Source organism: Poecilia formosa, unplaced genomic scaffold (genome assembly GCF_000485575.1).
Source record: "Poecilia formosa unplaced genomic scaffold, Poecilia_formosa-5.1.2 Scaffold407, whole genome shotgun sequence".
NCBI classification, from domain to species: Eukaryota; Metazoa; Chordata; class Actinopteri; order Cyprinodontiformes; family Poeciliidae; genus Poecilia; species Poecilia formosa.
In genome coordinates, this window is record NW_006800346.1 from 337,450 (window position 1) to 360,098 (window position 22,649).

At 40.4% G+C, this 22,649-nt stretch overlaps 1 protein-coding gene across 2 annotated transcripts in view; it reads right to left on the bottom strand.

The window, feature by feature from the left end:
• The window catches only part of prr36b (proline rich 36b), a 33,631-nt gene that overhangs the window by 2,952 nt on the left and 8,030 nt on the right, over window positions 1-22,649 (bottom strand). Inside the window, exons 2-5 of one of the 2 annotated variants that reach the window (XM_016663182.1) lie at window positions 11,583-12,312; window positions 10,557-10,644; window positions 1,043-1,248; window positions 285-800 (exon numbers count right to left, since the gene is read on the bottom strand). In XM_016663182.1, the coding sequence (XP_016518668.1) occupies window positions 285-800; window positions 1,043-1,248; window positions 10,557-10,644; window positions 11,583-12,204 (1,432 nt within the window). In that variant the 5' untranslated portion in view covers window positions 12,205-12,312. Of the gene's footprint in view, window positions 1-7; window positions 801-1,042; window positions 1,249-10,556; window positions 10,645-11,582; window positions 12,313-22,649 lie in introns of both variants that reach the window. The other variant, XM_007576443.2, reaches the window with a different exon arrangement.

Consider the following 22,649-nt stretch of genomic DNA (forward strand, 5'->3'; position numbering starts at 1 on the left):
CTCGGGTGTTGGTTCCCGTTGCTGAACGGGCTCGGGTGTTGGTTCCCGTTGCTGAACCGGTTCGGGTGTTGGTTCCCGTTGCTGAACCGGTTCTGGTGTTGGTTCCCGTTGCTGAACCGGTTCTGGTGTTGGTTTCCGTTGCTGAACCGGTTCGGGTGTTGGTTCCCGTTGCTGAACCAGTTCTGGTGTTGGTTTCCGCTGCTGAACCGGTTCTGGTGTTGGTTCCCGTTGCTGAACCGGTTCTGGTGTTGGTTCCCGTTGCTGAACCGGTTCTGGTGTTGGTTTCCGCACAGGCTCTGGAGATGGTTCCCGTACAGGCTCTGGTCTTTTCTCGTCCTCTGTTTTAACAGTGGGCTCAGATGACTCCAAATCATCTTCTGGAGGAGGCTCAGACTCCTCTGGGTTTGCAAAGACAGAGGCTGCAGTAGCGATGGTTGCAGCAGCAGCAACTACTGCAGCAATTTCTTTTCCTCGCTCAATCATTGTTGCAACTTTAGGACCACGTTTGACAGGAGTAGGAGTGGTGCTTCCCACAGTCTTCTTGGGACTGGGGGCCTTATTTGTAGCCGTTTTGGTGTTTGGGGTCTTGGAGACATCCTTGGAAGGTGTGGATTTACCCTCTTGTGGCTTGGAGCGGTTTGGCGTCTTTGTTTCAACAGCTTTATTTGTGGGAGGCTTTTTGGAGGCAACATCTGATTTTGTCTTGGGGGCCTCGGGTTTAGCAGGCTTCTTTGCAGGAGGGCGAGCGAGAGGGGACTCTGCAGATTTCTTGGCTGCTGGAGGGGATGGTTTGGTCACATCTGGAAAAGACAACACGAGTAGGAATTACACAATGAGTAGGGTGAAAGGGTGAATATTCTGATCAGAACCACAGGATATTATACTTTTTTCTATTTTGATACAACACTATATGGTTAAAGTCTGCACTCTGGAATTTAATTATTACATATTATGTATTATGCCTTTTATGTTAGAGCAAAAATAATTAATACATTTAATGTTTACGAATGTGTCAAATAACCAAAAATAATAGATTTGTGACCTTTTTTCATAGGGGTTGCATTTCTTGACTGTGATGCAGGAGGTTTGCCACCAGAGGGGGTAGTGGTGGTTGATTTGGGAGTAGCAGGCTTGGGGGAGGCGGGGGCAGTTTTAGGAGTGGCAGGTTTGGATGTAGCTGTGGAGTTCTTGGGTGTGCTGGCTAACTGAGAGGATCCGGTAGCTGGTCGAGATGAAGCTGCTGTGGGCCTGAGGAAACACAAAGAAGACCATTTGACATCTCTGCATGAAAATCATAGTTATTTCCACTTAGTTTCACTGATTAGATTTCCTTTTAGATCTTAAACTGTTGAACAACCCAGTCCTTCCTGTAAATATCTAAAGTTCTGTGAACGGTTTGGTTCTACCTCCCATATCTTTGACCTCGTTTCAACTATCTTGGTAATTCACCAGTACAATATTTTATACTTAAGTCAATCCATGCTTGCAATAAAATAAAAATTATTTAAACTAAAATAATTTAATCATGCTTTTTACTTCCATTAGTCATCTTCTATGCAAATGGTTCTTCACTAAATAGAAGAAAGGCTACTAAAGTTTGATAAATCATTTGAAGAAAAATGAAACTGCACATCAGGAGGGCCTCCATCTAAAGATAATCTGCCATTAAAGCACTGACTTAGAGCCCAGTAAGACCCAGCTGACTCTTCTTGAGCCCCATTACAAACTCTCATGAGAGACAGAGAAAAGCTATATGGAAGATGAATCACAACAGACCCTAGAGACGCATCCTAACCCCACAGCAATTCTGTTCTTCTGCTCAGTTGGCACTCCTCCCTCCCTCCCCACAAGGGGGAATGACTCTTGGGGCGCCATGCATCAGCCACCCTGCTCCAGCCGTCCTGGCCTAGAAGCTGGCTTGAACGTCACTTCTGAGCAAAGTAACCTACATCTAGCAGTCCTGACAAGGCTGTGGTGTGCCATCTCCTGGGTCCGCACTGCACTTACTGCCTGTTTCTAAATAAAGAAGCGAGTTCGCGCTGGCAGAAAGAGAACAGGCGACAGGAGGAAGGTAGGGAGAAGATGGCTGGGACGACGTTAATTTTTAATACTAAAAGGAGAACAAAAATAACCTTTTCAAGTCCTCCCAGTTAGACACGAACACTACTCTAAAAGCAAAGCTATTGGGTTCTCCTCACATCCAGGCAAAAGCAATGGAATGCATCTAAAACCAAACAAACAGGTGGCAGGAGGCAGCTAATGCCGAAGTTCATGCAAGATTTTTTACTAATGATCCACATAAGTAAGTATTAGTAGATTAGTAGTAGATTAGAGACAGCATCTTTCGAAAGTTTTAGTCCTGAAAACATTATCAGTGTGTGCAGAATACCAAATTAAGAGGACTACTTTTTCTAGCATGCAGTTTGGCCCAAAGATCAATTTTCACTTACAAAAGCACTCACTGCAGTTTTCTGGCCAATAACCAATTGTTAAAAAGCCTGACCTGCCAATTCCAATTTTAGTCAATATGGATTATATTTTTGTCTGAAACATCTCTGAACACAGTCAGTCCTCCGTCATGGCAGGGCAAAAGGAGACAGTGATTTTTATACAAGATCAGTGGATAAAATCTGTTTCAATTGATTTGAACTCCCAGAATTAAGGAAATTGGTTTTGATTCATCAGTACACCCAATTTCACTTCACTGCCCCATAATGTCATTTCTTACTGACCAAGATCAGAAAGCTCAGTGAGAGAGTGAAGGGGACACTAATGAACTAAAAAATAAGAATTAGAGTAAAACGTGGGTTAATCCCAATATTGCAAATGGTCATGTTTTCCTCAAGGGCTTGATTCATTCACAATATTTATTCACTGTACATCACAACTCAGGACGTGAACCTGTAAGTGGTTGCAGAAGACTTGACACTGTGGGATAGAAGTGGCCCTTAAACATGCAACCAGAGCTAAATGGTTTTCATCAAAATGTATTTCTGCAAGTAGTAATATGAAGGCCTCTTTGTTCTATGAACAGCCCAATCAAAGTCCAGACAGAGGATCTTTATTCAGCGTCAGTTATTTTTGTGCCACTAGAATTACAAAGTTAAAAATCCTAAGTTACAAGGTTAGAAGAATGAGGACAATAAGAAGATAAAAACCGGCCTCATGAGAGATGAAGGATGCTAATTGGATATTCAGGAAAAGCGATCATAATAATCTGTGCAATGAAGGGAATACAGATTATCCAGACAGGCAGGGTGACTATAACAAGCTCTGGAATTAACATGGTCACAGAGAAAACGGCAAAAGAAAGACACTCTTTCCTTTGGATCGTGCAAAAAAAGTTTACATGTAGCTGTGTCTTTAACCATTACCAGTGTTTGTACAACTGAAATAACCAACTAGAAAGCAAGACAAAAAAGCTGAGCAGATTACAGTGAAAAGAGTCCAGTTTAAAACACTGGGATTGTGTATTCTGAACCTTGCATCAGGTTATCTGATGAGGAGGTGAGCGATCACACAAACACCCAGCTAATGGTTCAATGTCACGGACACGGCCTCATCTTCACAGGGATATCTTCAGGTCAGATTACACCATCTGTTGTTTATACCACAAGTCCTCCACCTTTTGCTCTTGCTGCTCTTTCTGGCTAACTGGCTGTGTGGTGTGAATGCCTGATAGACTGGAGCTAGAGACCGTTATGTGCTCCTACAGCCACACCTTGAGAAAAGGTTATGTTCATTTCCCTGAATATGTTATTTTCCAATAAACATTGTTTGGAAAACTTCTTTCCAGTGTCAGTGAAGAAATTATGGAAATGTTCATTTGTTTTTTTGGGGGTTTTTTTGGGGCGAGGGGTGGGGGGATCTTTTTCGAAGCCCTATTTGGACTTTTAGCACTTTCTGGTTTCATGACCAGAAAGTGCTAAATGAGGCTAATTATTAGGAACGGATGTGTAAACTTTGCTTTCAGTTAACAATTAAATGTACACAAATTGCAAGCATGACAAAAAATGTGCAAAATCTCTGTGGACAGAGGTAGCCGTTTTGAATTAAAAAGAAAATTAACCGCAGGTGCAGAAGAAGAACGAAGATGTAACACAGTAACGCTCTGCTAACGGAAGCAAATAAGGACGCCGTCATCTGTGGATAAATGTTTAAAGTTTATTCAGCAATGGGAACCATCAGGACGCTAATAAAAAGAAAGCACAACTCATAGCAACAGTCTTTTGTGGAAGTCAGTTTGCTTGTGTAGTCAGAGCTAAGAGTGCTAGTAGAGAACCCTAAATCGTACAAAGATATTCATGTTATGACGCTTCTGCAACCATATGCAGCTCCAGTAAACCTATAATCTCATTACATTACTTTCAATCAGTTATTTCCTAATGACTCCTGAATTGGCCACAGATCATTGCAGACTGACATCTTGTGTAATCTGAGATTAGAAGAAGTTCACCGCAACTGCTCCACAAAGCACAAATACAGTGATGCTTCGCTCTATAATTAAGTTCACTGTCAGCTGAGTGACTGACAAGCACCCAAGACAACGTTGTTTAAATTATGGACCTGGTTTTACCTCAGAGGGAAATCTGTCTTCATTGTTTCCATCTTACCGCAGACCTTCCATAGAGACGCACCATAAATTGAGGTTAAAGCTAATTTTGAACACAACACCCAGAAAGGCAGTGGAGCTGAAAAATCATGTATTACTCAGTCAGCTAGTTGCTCCCGGCCCACTGATGCACACAGCAGAACGCTGAAAGTTCGCCTTGTTCGCCTCAGGATCCCCGACGACATTTTAGCTTAATGCAGATCTGCATGCGCGCTTTCAAAGAGCTGCATACGTACCGCTGACTTTGAACCCGGCTGCCTGCTGGGGATCCTATGTTGCCACAAAATGAGACCGAGGCAAATGAGTATGTAAAAGAAAACTAAGACTTGAGGCAGCTCCTTGCAGCAGAGACGACTATAACAACGGCAATATATTAATTCAACTGTCTAAATAATGTTTAGTACCATAAAAGTGGCTTCGTCTTTATTTAAATTGGATCGTAGAATGAAATTTTACCTGAAGTTAAATATAAGTTTAATATCAGTAGAATTAGACTTTATATTAAACTAATCATGTTTATCAGTTTAATTTATCTATAACAATGCTTTTTTAAGTAATTTTACAAAGAATATAATAGAAATTATTAGAATGCCTTATAGAAGTTTTCGTACCGCTTGAACTTATTCATATTTGTGATATTATGGAATCAAACTTTAATGTATTTCCCTTGAATTTTATGAGAAATAAACAAAAAGGGATGCACAACTATAAAGTGGAAGATTATGGACAGAATCACTTTTTTTTTTTTTTACACCCTCCTCTTTAGGGTTTTTTACGCCCTAAAAAACATGGCTTTACTGTTTGCTAGTACTGACCTATTAGGAAAATGCTAAAATTTTCTCTCTGGTTAGATATTTCTAGCAATTTGTGCACTTTCTACTAATTTGAAATCACAGATTGTAGACAGTGTTTATGTTCCCATACAGAACATTTAAAATGAGTCAGTGAATATCAATGCTATTTTGCCCAGCTTGCAATCAAATACATAGCCAATTAAAGCAAAAACTTTAAATAAAAAGAAGCATGGACAAAATGGAGACCATGACTCTTTCAATACAGCCTTTTGAAAAGTAATAATATATCTTAGCTTATTTTTAAACCATCCACTGACTTTAACTCTGAATAGAGCAGACATGTATGCTGTATGTTTCTATTCTTCTGAGAGACACTTCCACTTCAGTTATTAAAAATATGTGGATTACTACAAACTGAATTAAAATTGGTTTTAATTCAGTTGGCAACTATGAAATGAGCAGAAATTAAATCTGAAACCAAATGTTAATCCCAAATAGAGCCCTTCCTCACTCACTCTGGATCATTTAAAATCAGTGTACTCACAGTTCAGAGTCGCTCTCCATCGCTTTTAAACCATAATGGAAAACAAACAGATCAACACCGTTTTTGGTCAGATTTCACTGTTTTTCTGGACTCGGCTGTTGCGGCGCGCGGAGATCTGCGTCCCTAGGTTGCAGCGACGCTCCTGCAGGTGAGAACCTGCTTAGTGTCACCTTAAATTGGTATTCTTCCAGGATTACACAGTATTTAGCTCCATCCATCTTCAGATCAACTCTGATTGGCTTCTCTAAATGGTGCATTCACAATTAGGTGCATGTTAGTTTTTCTCGACAGGGTATTTTGGGTGTAGATCAGGGGGCACCTTTTGTCGCAGGTTAGCATTGCTGCCTACATGGCAAACTGCGGAGGGGACTTCTTCTAACTTTCTTTCGACAGGGACGTTCTTCTTGCCACCCTTCCAAGGGAGCCAGGTTTATGGAGGACATGACTCAGCTCCTCTAGAGTCACCACGGGCCTCTTGGCTGCTTCATGTATTAGTTCTCTCCTTGCCCACGCAGTCAGTTTAGGTGGACGCCCATAGGCTGGTAGGTTTTCAGCTGTACCACGCTCTTTTACCATGTGAGTGGTAAGGAAATCGGTTATAATAGATTGTAATTACTGGTGTGAAAGTAAAAGGGGGCTGAATTGCTTCGTTGACTTTAAATTGACAAATAAATTAGGAAAACTGTACATTAAAGTACATAATTTGTACATGTTAAGCTTATATTTTAAACAGAAATATAAAAGCATATTTTATCTAGCGGTTCCTGTCCTAAATATCTCCATTATGTCTGCGGTTCGAGTGAAACGCCCACATTGTTTTTGTCACAGCCAGAAGTGTGCCAATTCATTCCGACCTAATCCATTTAGTAATTGGCTCTGCGGCCACATCCTGAAATAATCGCCCCGGAGCGAGACTGCGTCGCAGAGCTACTGGCCGCGCCCACAGTGGGACTGGAGATTTACTGCCTGTGCAACAAGGCATCTGCTTGACACTGGGCTGGTGAACAAGAACCCCTTCCTGCTGCTGCTTACCGGGCACTCACCGATGTCGGAGCATTACATCAACTTAATTTGTTGAATCATGAGGGCGGCATTCAATCCACTCCAATAAAAATTTATCATCCCTCAGGGACCATCAGTGGAGAAAAAGAGCATGACTAATGTAGGAACATGGGCGGCGATGTTTGCGCATTAAAGTCTGAATGCCCTGGTATCCTCTCCTCTGCAGCCGCTTTATCCTCACCTTCCTCTCTAAACTGCTTTGCATCTCTAATTTTCCTTATTCTTTCTCCCTTTTACATCTCTCGTCCTTTCATGCAACCATTTTGATTTCAATTTGCTTCCATGTATCCAAAGGCAGACTTAAATGCCTATGTGCCGTGTGTCCAGAGAGCCAGCATGCCCGTTTGGCTCCCTCCCCCACCTTTGCCTTCCCATCATGCAGAGTATTACACCGGCAGATGAACTCATGCCCTGCATAGTAATTGGCTTCTATTCCTCTAATGCAGGTGCACCACACATCCTGCCTACAGCGCCAAAGAGCGGGAGAGTCCTTTTGTAGCCTCTGTATTGTATGAGAACCCTGCCGTCTCTGTAAGCCAGGCAGGATTTACCCCTTGAGCTCAACATAAATACCAAAAAACAGACAGAAAGCATTGAAGAAATAATCGACACAAAAGGCTTCATGTACAAAAACTGAGCTCTTATTCAAACGCAAGCCAGTAAAATCTATTTAAGGCGTAAACTCGATTAAATTAAACAAAAACCTAAAACATTAGCGAGTTGTTTTGAATCAGATTGGTACCACTTATTGAACCTGTTTGAGCCAAGCACTTTTATCTGTTAGATAACAAGAACCTGCTCTGGGTTAAATTAAATCAGCTGCACTTGCAGAGGAAGACCAAGCAAACAGAAGCTCAGAGTCCATCTTCAGTTGTCTGATAATGGCCCCGAATTAACAACCGAGCGAGTTAGGGAAAAAAAGGGCAAAATCTAATTAAAGCTGAAATTTATGGCCCTGTCAAAGTCCATGACAGGACACAAAAGCTGACGCACGTCATGCCAAGAGTGCCTTCAAGGGAGTACAGGGCTGTTTGAGGAGCCCATCAGTAGTAGTTATGTCGCTCTCTTTGGGATGTAGGTCAGCAGCAAGAAAATCCTCCTCTAGGTCTAAATATACAGCGCATCCGAAAAGTATCCACAGCACTTCGCTTTTTCCACATTCTGTTATAACCTTATTCCAAACTGTATGAACTCTTTCCAGAAAATTCTTCACAACTACCCCATTATGACAATGTGGGGGAAAAATACATTTTTAAGGTTTTGTAAAGTTATTATAAAAAAAACACAAAAATCCAAGAAATCACATTTACATAAGTATTCACAGCCTTTTCATACTTTGTGTTAAGCAAAGGCCGAGTGGAATCAGCATCAACAGCAAACTTCTGCAGAACTTAACATGGTAATTAACTAAATAAATCACTTGAATCACCATTATACTGTACAAAAACAGTGTGTGTGTGTGTGTGTGTGTGTGTGTGTGTGTGTGTCACCAGGTTGTTTTTCCTTTAAGGTGCAGGCTGACCTATACTATGTTTGCTTTGCATTTTTAGACAGTCTGTGCTTATTTTCAAGTCAGCAGTAACTGAAGACTCCCCTTGGGTTGGGAGAATTCAGAAGGGTCAGTGTCGTTCCTCTGGATTAAATGGAGCCGTTTTCTCTGTGTTACCGTTACGTTCGTTTGTTTTAATGAGGCAATCAGCAGAGTAGCAAATAGCATCATTTTTCTGTATTTACTTATCTGATTTCTCTTTGGGGTAAGTACATTAACAAGTCCGCTCCATTTTCAGCCATTCAAGGCAGAATTGGTCTTAGTCTCAAACTTTACTAGTCAGCATTTAAGCTACCCTAGTTTTCAAATGAGCAGACGATAATGGGACAAATACTGGAGGACCACAATAACCTTTTCAGCCGTGCGGAGTGAAATCATCGGGACAGTTTGTATGTGCTGCTCAGCTACGGTTCTGCGCTACACAACCGATTACCAACGTGACCTTGTATAATTCTGTTTAATGAGATGTTTGCACATCAACCATTGTATAAAGCAGTAATCTGAGTGTAATCTCCACAATCCAGCTGCTACACAGGGCACAAGGAGACGAGAGAGGAGCGGAGGGGGGAAGGGATTTCAAACACCCGACTCACGGTGACAGGCTGCTTAGTGCGAGTTAGAGGAGGTGCCTGCAACAATAACAAATAAAAAAAATACTTCCACATTTTCACTATAGGGTACTTCATTGTTTCATGCCAATAACTTTTATTCTGCATTTGAAAAATCATGCTGAATGATTTCTCTGTTATGACTGCAGATTTACTTCTATCTGTTCTACTACATTCAACACCTCTGATGATCTATCTAAAGTGTTTTATGGAGTTTTTGGGTAATGGCTATGAAAAGCAGCTGAAGAGTTAAAGTGGGGTGGCTATTACAGTACTTCTGAAATCTTTTTAAACTCACTGAGGACATTGAGACCTCAGTGTCCTGGTGTGAATGTAATTAAAGTGGACAACATGCTATTTGCTCACAGTTTTTGTCCATTTTTGTAGAAATGCACAATGGCTTCTGAAATGTAACTTTCCGAAGCCGGATTGGTCTCGACCGATTACTTCCTGGGCACAAAGTTGGAAAACTCCAACTCTCTTTCTGAGCAGTTAACACAGCATCATACTAAAGTCCAATTTAAATGATTACAATACGTCTTTATTGTGCCATGAGGTTCTATGAGTCTTTCATTGAAACAAGTTGACGGCATATTCTAATAGAATTTTTTTTTAATCTCAAACCGTGAGTGATTTGTGGGGAATTCTTAAACTTTCTCTGTTTTCTTTTTTCTTAATCAGTATCTAGTTCAACAACGTGCCAACAAACACACACAGAACAACAAAATAACATACCAGAGAGGAAAGAAAGAAGTCACTAGTTTTCCAAACAAACCAGAATCCCAAAGGCTCTATCTGATCATAACTCAGATGTGGACAAAGACTTCATTCAGACTCATGTCCTCACCTACCATCGAGCCTCCTCAGGATCTAACATCATGCACACAGTGTGACTCAGGTGAGAAACACATGTTAGTCTGATCGCCACACGAAAACAACACGCCGCCGCACAAGAGCTCACAACAAGTGTTGGGTTTAAAGAAGCAGCTCCGCTGAGAGGATTCTGTTGTTCCCCATCTCGTTTTAAGCTCCTCCCTCCAAAAACTTGTTTTATTAATAAAGCTGAATAATGCTCGCTCTGATGAAACTCTGCAAGGCATTCCTCTCAGGCTTGTTCCAACACTGACTGCCTGCTGGCCTACTTATGCCTGGCTTCTATGTGGGGGATCATTGTCCTTCGTTCCTCCAGGGAGTTCTTTCTTTAACAGAATCCTCTTTGAACCGGCAGCCAAATTCAAGCTTTTTCAACCGACTGCTGTTTACTGCAATGATTGTCAGTCTCTCAGCCAATGAAATTGGATGATTTCTATCAGAGGGGTGGATTTGTTGATTTGTAGAAGGAAAAAGTAAATTTTCCTGAATAGTGTTTGAATCATCTTTACTCTACCTGGTTGCTTTGGAAACCGGGGGTTTGTCCGTCTTGGATGAGGCAACAGAGCTAGTCTTGGTTAGAGCTGCAGAGGCGGGTTTGGAAGCTGGAGGAGACAGGGATGAGAAATTAATGTTGGGAGGACATTATTCAACAATGCAGACTTACATAGTTGCTTAAATCACAGATTTAGGTCAGGCAGATGTTTCTTTTATAGGCTGTGTTAAAGTGATCTGGGCAAAGCCTGTATTGTTCAGCAACAGTCAATTTGACATGTGTAATGTGCATAAAAATCCATGCAGTGCGTAGGTATTGTATTATTGCAAATCACTAAACAATGCTTGCTTAGATAGTGCAGAAAAATGTGTGATTATACTTACAGAGCCTTGCAAAAGAAATCACGCCCTTTAAAATTTTCACATCAACTCATGTTGCAAAGTAGCACAGAGCTGTGAAGTGGATGGAGTATTTATAATTTTTAGATATAGATACAAATACAGCCTATATTTGTTCACTTACACTAACCATAATCAGAGTTTAAGATAAATTTAAATTTCATAAAATGTTAAAATTGATTTCATTTTGAAAACCAACCCAGTCAGCACCTGGCTGCTGTGAAGTTGGCTACTGAGAGCTGCCCTGGTCTCAGGAATGAAATAAAATTAGACAGTCTAAAGTAGAGGGAGAGGAAGGATGAAAGAAAGGTACCCAAGGAAGGTTGAGTTGAACACAGTTTTAGCTTAAGTCTGTGAAAATGACTCCAATGTTAATGTATGATGCAGCTGAACGATTGTAAGGTGGTTAATTGATATAGTTTAGCCCTTAAATTATATAATTTCATGTTTCAGATATGTTTGGAGGGATTTTTTTTTAAAGTCTGACAAGAATTTCATCCACTACGCAAATATGTGCATCTTTACACAAAATCCTAATAAAAACATTCAAGTGTTTGGTTGTAATGTACCTTTGCAAGGCACTGCAACTTAAAAACAAACGACAACAAAACACCCTACAAGTTGGAATCAGCATAGAAACACAACCAACCTGGTGGCTTCTTTGCAGCAGCAGCAGCAGCAGTGGATTTTACCCCATTAGCAGTACTGGATGTTGTCTTTTTGGCTGCTGCTGCTCCAGTTGTTGACTTTGCGCTGTTGGTAGCAGGGAGGGTCCCTGGAGCCCTTTTCTCCCCAACTTTAGTTGCGGTCTTGGGAGTTGTTGTTGCTGCTGCCCCGATTGGTTTTTTGGTGGCGGTAGAGGTCGGGGTGCTCTTTTTATCTGCAGCAGGTGTCGTCTTCTTAACGACGCCGTTCGTCTGAGGCTTTGATGTGCCGTTCGACAGACGGGACGCGTTGGAACGTGGGCCGGACGGAGTCTTGGGTGAGCTTGTGGCGCTCAGTTTCGTCTTGGGAGTGGCCTTGTTGGTAGCCTTGGCTTTAGCGTCGCCGGAGGCCTTGGCGACCATCTTGGCAGTGGAGGTCTCCTTACCCTGATCTGCCGCCGGCTTCGCTTCACGCACATCTCCAGCTGGATGCTGCAGCATCTCCCCAGCTGGGACATCTACGAGGTTGGGCTCCGGCTCTGCGGCCGGCGCCGGCTCATTCGCTGGATCAGAATCCAATGTTTCCATTGGCTCCAGTGCTGCCGTGGCAACCCCATCCGGTTTCATCTCCTCTTCGATTGATGGTGTTCTGTCTCTGCAGGGCAAGACCGGTTGACTTGAATCTCAGAGGACAACGGCAGCTCAGGAGACTTTCTGAAGAGTGCGGGGACTAATCTGGAAAAAGAATAGAAAATATTTAGAGCAGAGTTAGACAACAAGACCAGGCATGAAACACGTCTGGCTTCACTATCAGGATTTGAAGGAATGTTTGTAGCTTCAGGAATCAGATAAGGCAGGTGGTGCCATTTTAACCACCACATAAATGTATCACATTGTGTGTGTATATATATATATATATCTCAACTGGGTGTGTAATGTTATATAAATTACAAGCCCAATTAGACATCTAACATTTTCAAACAAAAAAAAAACAAGTTAGTATGTTAAAATACTTTTTTTTGTAAGATTTTAACTGTATTTATGATGAATCTGCAAGAGAAAGAAGACTTTTGAGCTGACAGTGAAACTTGTAAGGCTGCATTTAAAAGGTGTAAACCTGTCAGATCGATAGGTTTATGGGGCAAAAGGGGAACAACAAGACGGGCAACAAGTCTGCTACAGAACAGAACAAGCCTATTCTACAAATTGTCTGCATTGATCTCGATGCCAACTGGACTGCGGTGCTGAACAACCCCCCAGTGTGCTGCTTAAAAAGCTCAGCGACACAGTTGGCAAAAGTAGCGGTCACTGGTTGTGTTCTTGGTTCTCTGTACTAAGTGGAAGAGGAGTCACTAGTATCAAATAGTTTTCTAGGATTACAGTGCCTGGCAAGACTATTCGCGCCTTGTTAACATGTTTACATGTAAACTGTAACGTGTTTTATGTGGGAAACACATAAAGTAGAAGGAGAATCGTTTAGATTTCAATTTTTTTCTAAATAACATTTTAAAAGTGCTTAGTGAAAGAGCACGGAAGTACAAGAAGTAAAGTATTGACTAAATTCAAGAGTGCAACACAATTTTCTGAATTTTTGATCTGCAAAACCTTTTGCAAACCACATACCTCCTTGTTTTGACAACACAATAATATGGTACAGATGTTGATTGATTTTGTAAAATTGTGAGAAAAGCATAATAAAGTGTTTAATTGTAGTGCAACAAAGAGGAACAAAGAAGGCCATCAATACTTTTATAAAGGGAGTACATGTGTATTTACCACCAACTCAAATTTAAGACTTAAAGACCATGATGAATGGAATTTAACACCTCTGTCTCCACAGAAATGTACAAACCTCATCCAGACAACTGGTGATTTACTTCTTCAGATGAAAAAATGCTAGCTAGGTAGCAAGGGTATATTAGCAGTGAGTTAATAGTAGCCTTAACCGTCTTGAGTCACAGAAAAATGAAGATGCCCGAGTGTGACTCAAACTTTTGCCTGACAGAAAGATCCAGGAGGAAAAACAATTCACAGAGTATATGAAATTAAATAGTTCTGTCAAGACAAAATTTAAGACTTGTAATTAACGTATTCAAGGCAAACTTTTATAAAATGAATTTAAGACATTTTAAGACCTTAATTTTAGGTACATGAATATACATTGAAGACTTTATAGGATGCACTATACCTTAATATAGGTAGGAAAAGTTTGCAGGAAAAGAAGAATTAAAAAGAACATACAGCACATGAGAGTAAAAAAAATAAAATAAAAATCAAACACTGTACGCTCTGACACATCAGAAATGGCCCAGCTGCTTCAAGTACAGCACATAGCCAGGGGAGCGTGAGGGGTAACAGGAAGCTGGCCTGTCGAAGTTTACAAACAGCTTTAGCAGCCGGCTGTGCAGGAAGTTAAGCAGCGAGACAAACACTCAGGCAATCCTGAGGCCAGCGAAGAGGAAGACGCTTGGCCTGTGGAGCCTGGGAACAGAACCGGGAAGGTGGGAATGGACGGAGGAGTGACGAGACGAGGAAAAAACAAGGCATAAAATGAGCTCACTGCTGGCTGCCTGGTCCCACTTTAAAATCCAGACATCGCGATTCCTCCTAGTTTCCACTGTCCTAAACTTGCGCACAGACTCACACTTCTATTTGGAGACGAGGACAGACATCATCTTTATTCCGCCGGCTTCTTGGAAACACTCCCCCGGCACACACTTCATCGTGTTTTTGTCCCTCTTTAGTCATTCTCTGCTCATCCTCCAGACCAAATCGTATACATTTAAAGACCCTCCTTCATCCTTAACTGATCCTCCCTTTCTCCTAACTGTGTCCCCCCCACCACCTCCTCTGTTTCCTTCAACCCCCCCACCCACTGCCTCAGCTTTGCTTCGATCTCTCTGTTCTCTGTTTGCCACGGCGCAGATGGCTGGAGCAGCTGAGCAGGGCCAGAGGGGGAAAGAACGAAAATGAGGAGGGGAAGAAAAACAAAAAAAGGGTCCGTGTATACCAAAAACCCACAAAGCTAGTGAAACAGGCTGCAACCAAAACACTGACTGGTAGCTACTAAGAGTGACTAATGCTAACAAACTTCCAACTTTGGAGTTAGAAGTTGAGTGCTGACTTTTCCTCTTGTTTCAAAGAGGAGGAGAAGGAAAAAAAAGGGTCCATGTATCCCAAAAACCCACACAGCTAGTGCAACAGGCTGCAACCAAAACACTGACTGGTAGCTGCTAGTGACTAATGCTAACAAACTTCCAACTTTGGAGTTAGAAGACGCTGCATGCTGACTTTTCCTCTTGTTTCAAAGAGTTCTAAAGTGTACAAAGAAAATAGTGTTGGGATTTGATTAAAAGATGTATTCTTCAGATTAACTAAATGTAAAATGGCACGTTTTCAAAAAGTGTTCTAGAAAATGTTTTACTGTCTCAAACTAAACATCTCAAGTTTTTTTTCCATATTCGGGAAGGCTTAAAAGAAGTCATTTTGTTTCAAACATAATTTAGAAATGTTAACTGTAAACTGGTTGTGCTTCAGTGAGAGGATAATTCATGGTTGTAATGAGTAGGCTACATACTACCTCGGTTTTATCCAAATGACCATCACTGGCTTTTTTTCAGGTGGGGGCCGGGGAGGGGGGGGTTTGTTTTTTTTAAAGAATGTTTTTGACACTAGTGTGGCCTTTAATTGACAAAGAGGGGAAAAACATGTAGTAAAGGTACCAAGAACAGAATTCAAACTAGAGGTTTGCGATAATCCGACAAGTAAATACAGGAGAAATATCGCGGATACTGATTTCGATACTGATATCGATACTTTTCTATCGTTTGTTATATCAAATGTCTGAATGTTAGGAGTTTTTATGTTGTTTTTTTTTTTTCTCTGAAATATTTTTGCTATACTCCAGAAGAGAATTATGACAAAGTTGATGAAAAAGATAACATAATGAACAGAGAAAGTAGAACAAAAATGTGTATTTTTTCCTAAAGAAACAAAATATATATATAAATTGAGAGCAAATCAAAACATCATTTTTAGAGAGTTGAGAATCTGCAACACAAAAACGAAATAAATTTCAAGAGGGAATATGAAACTAAACAAACTGATTCGAAACTGATACCGACTTGATAGCGATATTATCTATATTTGTTGCATTTCTGACCGCAGTACAAGATCGTGTAACGTACTTTTTCTGCTTTGAACTAAGCAACCTCCGCAGCTGAGAGAAAATAGGTAATGCGATTATCTGCATTATGTGATATTAACCTTAGACTTTTCTGATTAATCACATGTTAATGTTTTAACATCAACAATCCTAGTATAAAAACTACATAAGCTTTAGTTAGTACAATGATGCCTGCCGTTAATATTAGCACTTCATTGTTTTACTAGGACTGCATTATAGCCATCAACGCAATGACCTAACTCAACCAGGAAATAAAACCATGTCTGAGCCCAATTCCCTGCTCTCTCTTTAAAACTGCTCAGCTCCCAATCTTCCCACAGCAGGAGAAAGCATGTGGCCTCACTATTCATTGCTCTACTCCTCTGCAAAGTTCCAAACACTCACTGTATGTGTATGTGTGTGTAATAAATTCTGAGTGCATATATGCATGGCCAGAAGAACATTTCTGGTTCCCTTGCAAGTCTCCAGACAGCTGTGAGATTGCACTTCTCCTTGGCTCCACGTCATCAGGATAATCAGTCAGAAATGGGCAGTAAAACCAGGCAAGAATGCACATTTCTAGATGCTAAGAGTGACTCATGCTAACAAACTTCCAACTTTGGAGTTAGAAGTTGTGTGCCGACTTTTCCTCTCGTTTATATTTTTTCCATAAAAAAATGAAGGCAGAACATTCAATATTAATACACTTCAGAGAGTTGATGAGATGGAAGAACTACTGTTTAGGCTCCTGCCAAAGTAAATTTCCCAAAGTTCAGTTTTGGGATTATGTCTACTGAGCTGATGTGTTACGATTCTCAAATTCCATTAAGTTGTGGTTTGATACCTTTCAGCTCTAACACTAGATTCTAGGTTTAACCATTGCTCTATTTATGGTATTTTCCTAATTCAAGCAGAAGTCCAAACTGAAATAATTTCAGCATTTCATCCTTAACTAGATCCATTAGCAGTAGGAGTGCACCAATTGAAGTTTTCTGGCCAATTACAGATTATTGTTCTTGAAAAAGCCTAACCCATCACTTCATATTTTGGCCAATACCTTTTTTTTTTGTCTGAAATGTTTAACTATAGCAAGAAAGGAGGAGTGGGCTGACTATTAACTGCGAACGTGCAGACATGACTTAATGTTTTCAAGCAATTTCATCCAAAACTTCACCTTATGTTTGCCACCAGCAATACTAAACATTTCAGTAAAAATGTCCAAACTGTAATTCCTTTCTATTCATCTGTTGTGGGGATGAATTTGGAGGGAACCCCCATCTTTCTGACCTGTTTTTCACACCAATAGAGGAACCAAAGTGTGGGGCACGTGTTTTGTTTGCTCTCAGCAGCCTCACTGAATCAACCGTGAATTAAATGTTTTCTGGTTCACCGAAACTTGAACTGTCAGTGCTGCAGTTGGTTCTAAAGGAAGACAATGGGATTGAAGCATTTCATTTTATTATTGTGCAAATATTTGTTCAAACATTTAACAGTTTGGTATTATAGAAAAAAATATTGAAAAGGCTGACTTGGTGTGGAAAAACCCTTTATACTAGCCCAGGAGATAAAACACAAGCTGGCACTGTCAAACCATCAGGGACAGAGTGCAGTCAATGACCCAAGACATAATGTGTTATGATTCAAAACAGATGGTTTTTTTCAGCCACATTAAGTTTCATTTAATAATGTTTACATTTAGTAATGCTGCTCTGCGTTTAAGACATTAATAGTCTTGATGATGAAAACATAAGCAGTACGAGTTACTACCAAAACCAGTGGGTTTAAAAGAAATGATTTCAGGTCAGCTAACAAGTAAACAGTTGCTCACAAAAATCTTTTTTTTTTTGGCAACGCTGAAGCTTTTAGGAACAGTTACAGTGATGGACTGGAAAGTAAGTCAGCCCAGACTCAAAATGAAGTGGTTCTGCAGAGAGTAGTACAGGCAGCCAGCTCTGTTAATGCTCAGTGACAGCAAGTCAGAGTCCATCAGTCAGGGTTTGGAAAAGATTGTAGATGAGAAAGCAAAGTATGCTCAGCACTGTACAGAGAGTGACTAGCAAGAATGGATTGATTTGCATGCGTTATCAGAGTACTGCAACCAGCTAACCATTAGCATCCTTCAATGCTTTCTGTAGGCACTTAAGTAAAAGGCTGGTTCACAATTTTTAATTTATCGTTTGTTTTTTTCGATCATCTCTACTTCAAAATCTAAAACATTTGAACTGATCAAAGTTGAAATGGACAGTCATGACACTAAACAAATAATTCTTTTAGGAAAATTTAAGGTTAATGAAAAGTTTATTCAATTTGAGGGAAAAAAAATAAAATAAACATAGTGCAGCATTTCTGCAGGTTTTACCGGCTCAAACTTAAGACTTTTTATGATCATTGTGAATGAAATTTAAGATTTGTATCACAACAGACATTTACAGGAGAAAAATAGCATATTTTGCAATATGCTGTCTACAACCTTAACTCCCACGATGCCAAGCTTTTTGCACAGGTTGCCAAACAATTTTGCACGTTATACATGGAACATTGTGCGTTATGTGCAGGTAACAAATGTGAGCATGTGGTTAAATTGAACATCGTCCAGTTAGCTGGCGATAAAGTTGTACTTACAATTAACGCAAAATAGCTAGTTAGGAAGGTTATATTAGTGGCTAGTTAGCCTCTAGTAGTCAAAGAACACAATGAAGATGCCTGCATGCATATAGCAAATGTCTGCTTCGCAGAAAAGCCCCATGAGAAAAAAACTATATATAAAAGATACGAGATTGAGTAGACCTGCCACAAGGTATTTAAGGCTAAATTTCTTTAAAATGAATTTAAGACATTTTAAAGCCTTAATTTTAGGTACATTCATGTTTTTTAAGGGTGTGCGGACACCCTTAATAGTTATGTAGCGTTCACTTCTGTATCCTGGTTTTTGTTAAGTTAGCCAAACATAATGCAACTTGGTGTCCTTTTATTTAAGTCATGTGCTCCCAGAATCCAAGCAGCATCCTACACCAAATTTCCAGCAAGCCTCAATGGTGAGCTAACCAGTAACCAAGAGCAAACAAAACTCACGCAAATACTGAGCTATGTAAACAATAAAGCTGTTGTTAGGGCACAGAATCAGGAAAGATGCAAAAGATCAAGGACTCCATCTTTTCTTTTTTTTTTTCAGCATATGGCCGTGTGCAAATCTTCTCATCCCTGGGCCAGTGATTGTCTACATGTTCTCAATCATCACTGCTACATCGCAACTGTTGTGTTATGCTTTCACTGCCTCAGGCGCTACACGCTAATGATTGGCACGCCAACTCGGCAAGGTGAGATCATCCTCCGAGGCATCATCCCCTCCTAATACCCCCACTGGGATATAAACAAAGTGTACTTATGCTCCCACTTAGGCGAGTATCTCTGCCGCAATACATCGTTAAGGCCAGTACTGTCAGTAACTGGGAGGCATCCAGGTCTTCTGAGAGACCTCAGCCTTTCTGAGTCTATACACACAAAAGATGCAGTTCCTGAATAATCAGATCATCAGCATATTTAAATAGCAAACTAGCACTTTGACCCACTTTCTGTATTGTATAAAATGTACTGTGTGCATATGTTAAATACCGCAGGTGGTTAGCATGAGTGAAGTGCTGAAAGGCCAACGTGAATGTGGATTTTCTACTGGTCTGTAGCAGTAGAGATAAAACTTAATTTAGTATCAAATCTGTTTAAAGGCTTCACATCTAACTAGATGAGTCATTGGGTGGAAATAAAAAAAAACCTCTGCTTTGTCCCAGGAGAGAGTCTTCATCAAAGTCAACCAACTGACCATGAGGATGAATAAACCGCTGTTGGGGGGGGGAGAAGAGAATTCTGCTTTCAAACACAACTGTGTGCACACAGACACAGATGCATTCACTGAGCCTTCTTCTATCCCCGGGGTCTACTCTATATAAGGGAGTGATTGTGGGGGAAGGAAGCGGTGCTGATGGTGTTGGGGGTGGGGCCATTAGAGACTCCAGAAAAGACGCAAAAGAAAGAGAAAGTGAGCTTGTAAGCATGATGCAAATCCACAGGAGACAGAATTATTAAAAACTGCAGAAGTTTATTGAAAACCAGAAACATGGCTTGATGTTTGTAGGTAGAAGTTGTTTGTTACCAAGGTGTCTTTAACAAGCATGGAGTGACCTTTGACCTTGTAATTGACAAGCTTTTTGTCTCCACGAGGAGCAAACAGAAGGCACTCAGCTGACCTTTTTGTTTTTGGACACTCCTTGCTCTCCATACTCAAGATGGTGCAATGCATCATTTGTGGGATAAAGTGTATTGAAAATCTGATCAAATGAGGAAAACTGTATATAGTTTTTAAAAGTATAAACAAAGAGGAGCGTGGCAATATATATATATATATATATATATATATATATATATATATATATTGCTGTCTTTCGAAACATTTTGTAACTAGCCTAGCATCAGCTGGGGTTAATAGAAGAGCCATGTTGTGATGACATCCTAAAGGAGGAGTGTAGGGAAAAAGAGCAGGTCTTTCTTAAAGAGACAGAGGCCCAATTTCAAGGCGTTAAATCACAAAGTGAAATTTTATATTTGATACTTACAGCATTTTTCTAACAACTGAAGGTAACAGTTACTTAATTGTGCTATAAAATAGCACTATACGTCTGGGAAATACATATCACTGCCCCTTTAATGTTTGTTAGACTTCATCTGATGATGTCTCAGTGGACACAAATTTGTCTGTTCAACCAATGCAACTCCCGTTCTGCTTTAATTATTTACTGCAGTCTAGCTTACAGAACCATCTGACATCAGTAAGTGGGCTAAAAACAAAGTGCTTTGGAGCTGATGCCATTTTTCCTGCTTACTGCAACCAGAAATGACCAAAGAAGGTGGAATGTACCCAAGCATCACTCCTCCTCCTCGCTGCATTCAACAAAGAGGAGAATGTCACATTTAAGATGTCATTTGCTGGAATAGAGCCTCAGATTGTCTATTCAGCCTACTCCATATTACAACAGTTGTCTCAGTCACTTCTACAGCCCATTCAGGGCTAGTTGGACTCATTTCTTCCATTTATTCAGACGTTTTGAAATGGATATTTTCGCTGAAACAATGCAAACAGTCATCGCTTTCACCGAATCTTCTGCGTTTTAATCAGAAACAAGAAAAACTCTAAAATACAAGCAGATTATTTGACTTTCCCATAAGCCTCACATTAGTTTCACCATTCCTTGGCACAAGTGAAATGATATCATTTGCAATTAAGGGTGCATCCACACCAGCCCTGTTTAATCAAACTTTATTTTGTTTTTCCTGAATATCTGGTTCGTTTGGGGAGGTGTGAATAGGCAATCAAACTCTGTTGTGAAACAAAATAGCAAACCCAGGTCTTGGTTCAGTTGAAGTGAACTCTGGTGCGGTCCGAATGGATGTGGATGCAAGTGGACCAGAGATCGCTCCAAAAGCAGGAAGTGGACTATAAAACAAATGTGCTAGTCTAGTGCTGGCAGGAGAAATGACTTGTGTTTCTTTTGCCAAAGACAAACAAGAAATCCTTCAACCATTAGTATCTGACAATTTTTGAAGAAGGAAGTTGTGCACATCTTCTTCTGAGTTTTTTGTGTCATTTCCTTGAGTAGTTCTTGCAGGACCACCACAAACAAGAAGGTGAACAGGTTTTTTAATAATTTGGTTTAGTCTGACACAGTGCAGAGTGAAATGCAATTGCAGCAGCTGAAAATGTAACAGATGCTGCAACTTTGGTTGCCAATCGAACCAAGTCTACTGGACTATCAGGTGTGAAAACATCCTTAAGAACTTAATGTGAGTCATCATGCTGTGTGGGGTTTGTAAAAAGTTTAAGTTGTAACCTTTTCTGCATCCCCACGCAAAGCGTTTTAATAGAAAATGAACATGTTTACATTGGACATTATAAACAAGGCCACATTTAAGTTGAATTTAGAAATGTAACAAGATACAACTTAGTAAATGAAGACGGAATATAAGGCAGTATTTAGAATCAGATACTTTGCTCATATTTCTAAGGGAACACAGTTAGAAAGATAGAAATGACAGTCAGCAATGCCCCACAGCTGAATATTTCATTTAGACTAAGCCCAAAGTTGGCAAAACACCAGCAACAGACCCACAGCTGCAACAGTCACCGTTCTATTAACAGAATACGGAAAGAAAAAAAAGTGGTCCTCAGATGTTTGAACAGTTCAACTCATAAGTAAGCTTTCTTGTAATGAGTCACTGTTTGGAATTATTTAACAAACTTGGTGCTGCAAAACCTTTTAAAATGAATGCAACTTTGAACTGTTATCCCCCTACACATGTGTTCCAGTTTTAGTGTAAATCACTGCCTCTACTTTCGCTTTAACAACCAACGGCACAACTTGCTGTTGATGGCAGCTGAACGCTGAGCTCAATCCAGCTGGAGGTTGGGAGCTGCAGATGTCATTAACTCGACGGTAATCACAGTTCACACACTTCCAAAACATTCCCAGAGCTGAGGTCAGGATCCTGGCTCAGACTTCCACCACAAAAAACCGGCAAACAAACTCTGCTGTTCCCAGTGGCGCTCGCTCACTGCACCGAGGTGGAGGCGTGACTGAGAAAGAAAGCATGAAAGAGGAAGCACTAAAGTGACAGAAAAATTAAAAATCTTCATTGTCAATTCAAACTTTTACTTCCAAAACTAACTGCCATTTTCTGTACTTTTTATTTCAACACACCAACTGTCTTTGCAGTGGTGTGCCTTTAGCATTCCCTACAAAGAAACTCACTCCTTTTAAGGCTTGAGAGGAGTTCTGTTGAAACTGGGACAACAAGAGAAGAATCTTCAGTCACCCCTTTACCTTCAAAGAATCGCACAGGGAATCCCAAAATCAGGAGT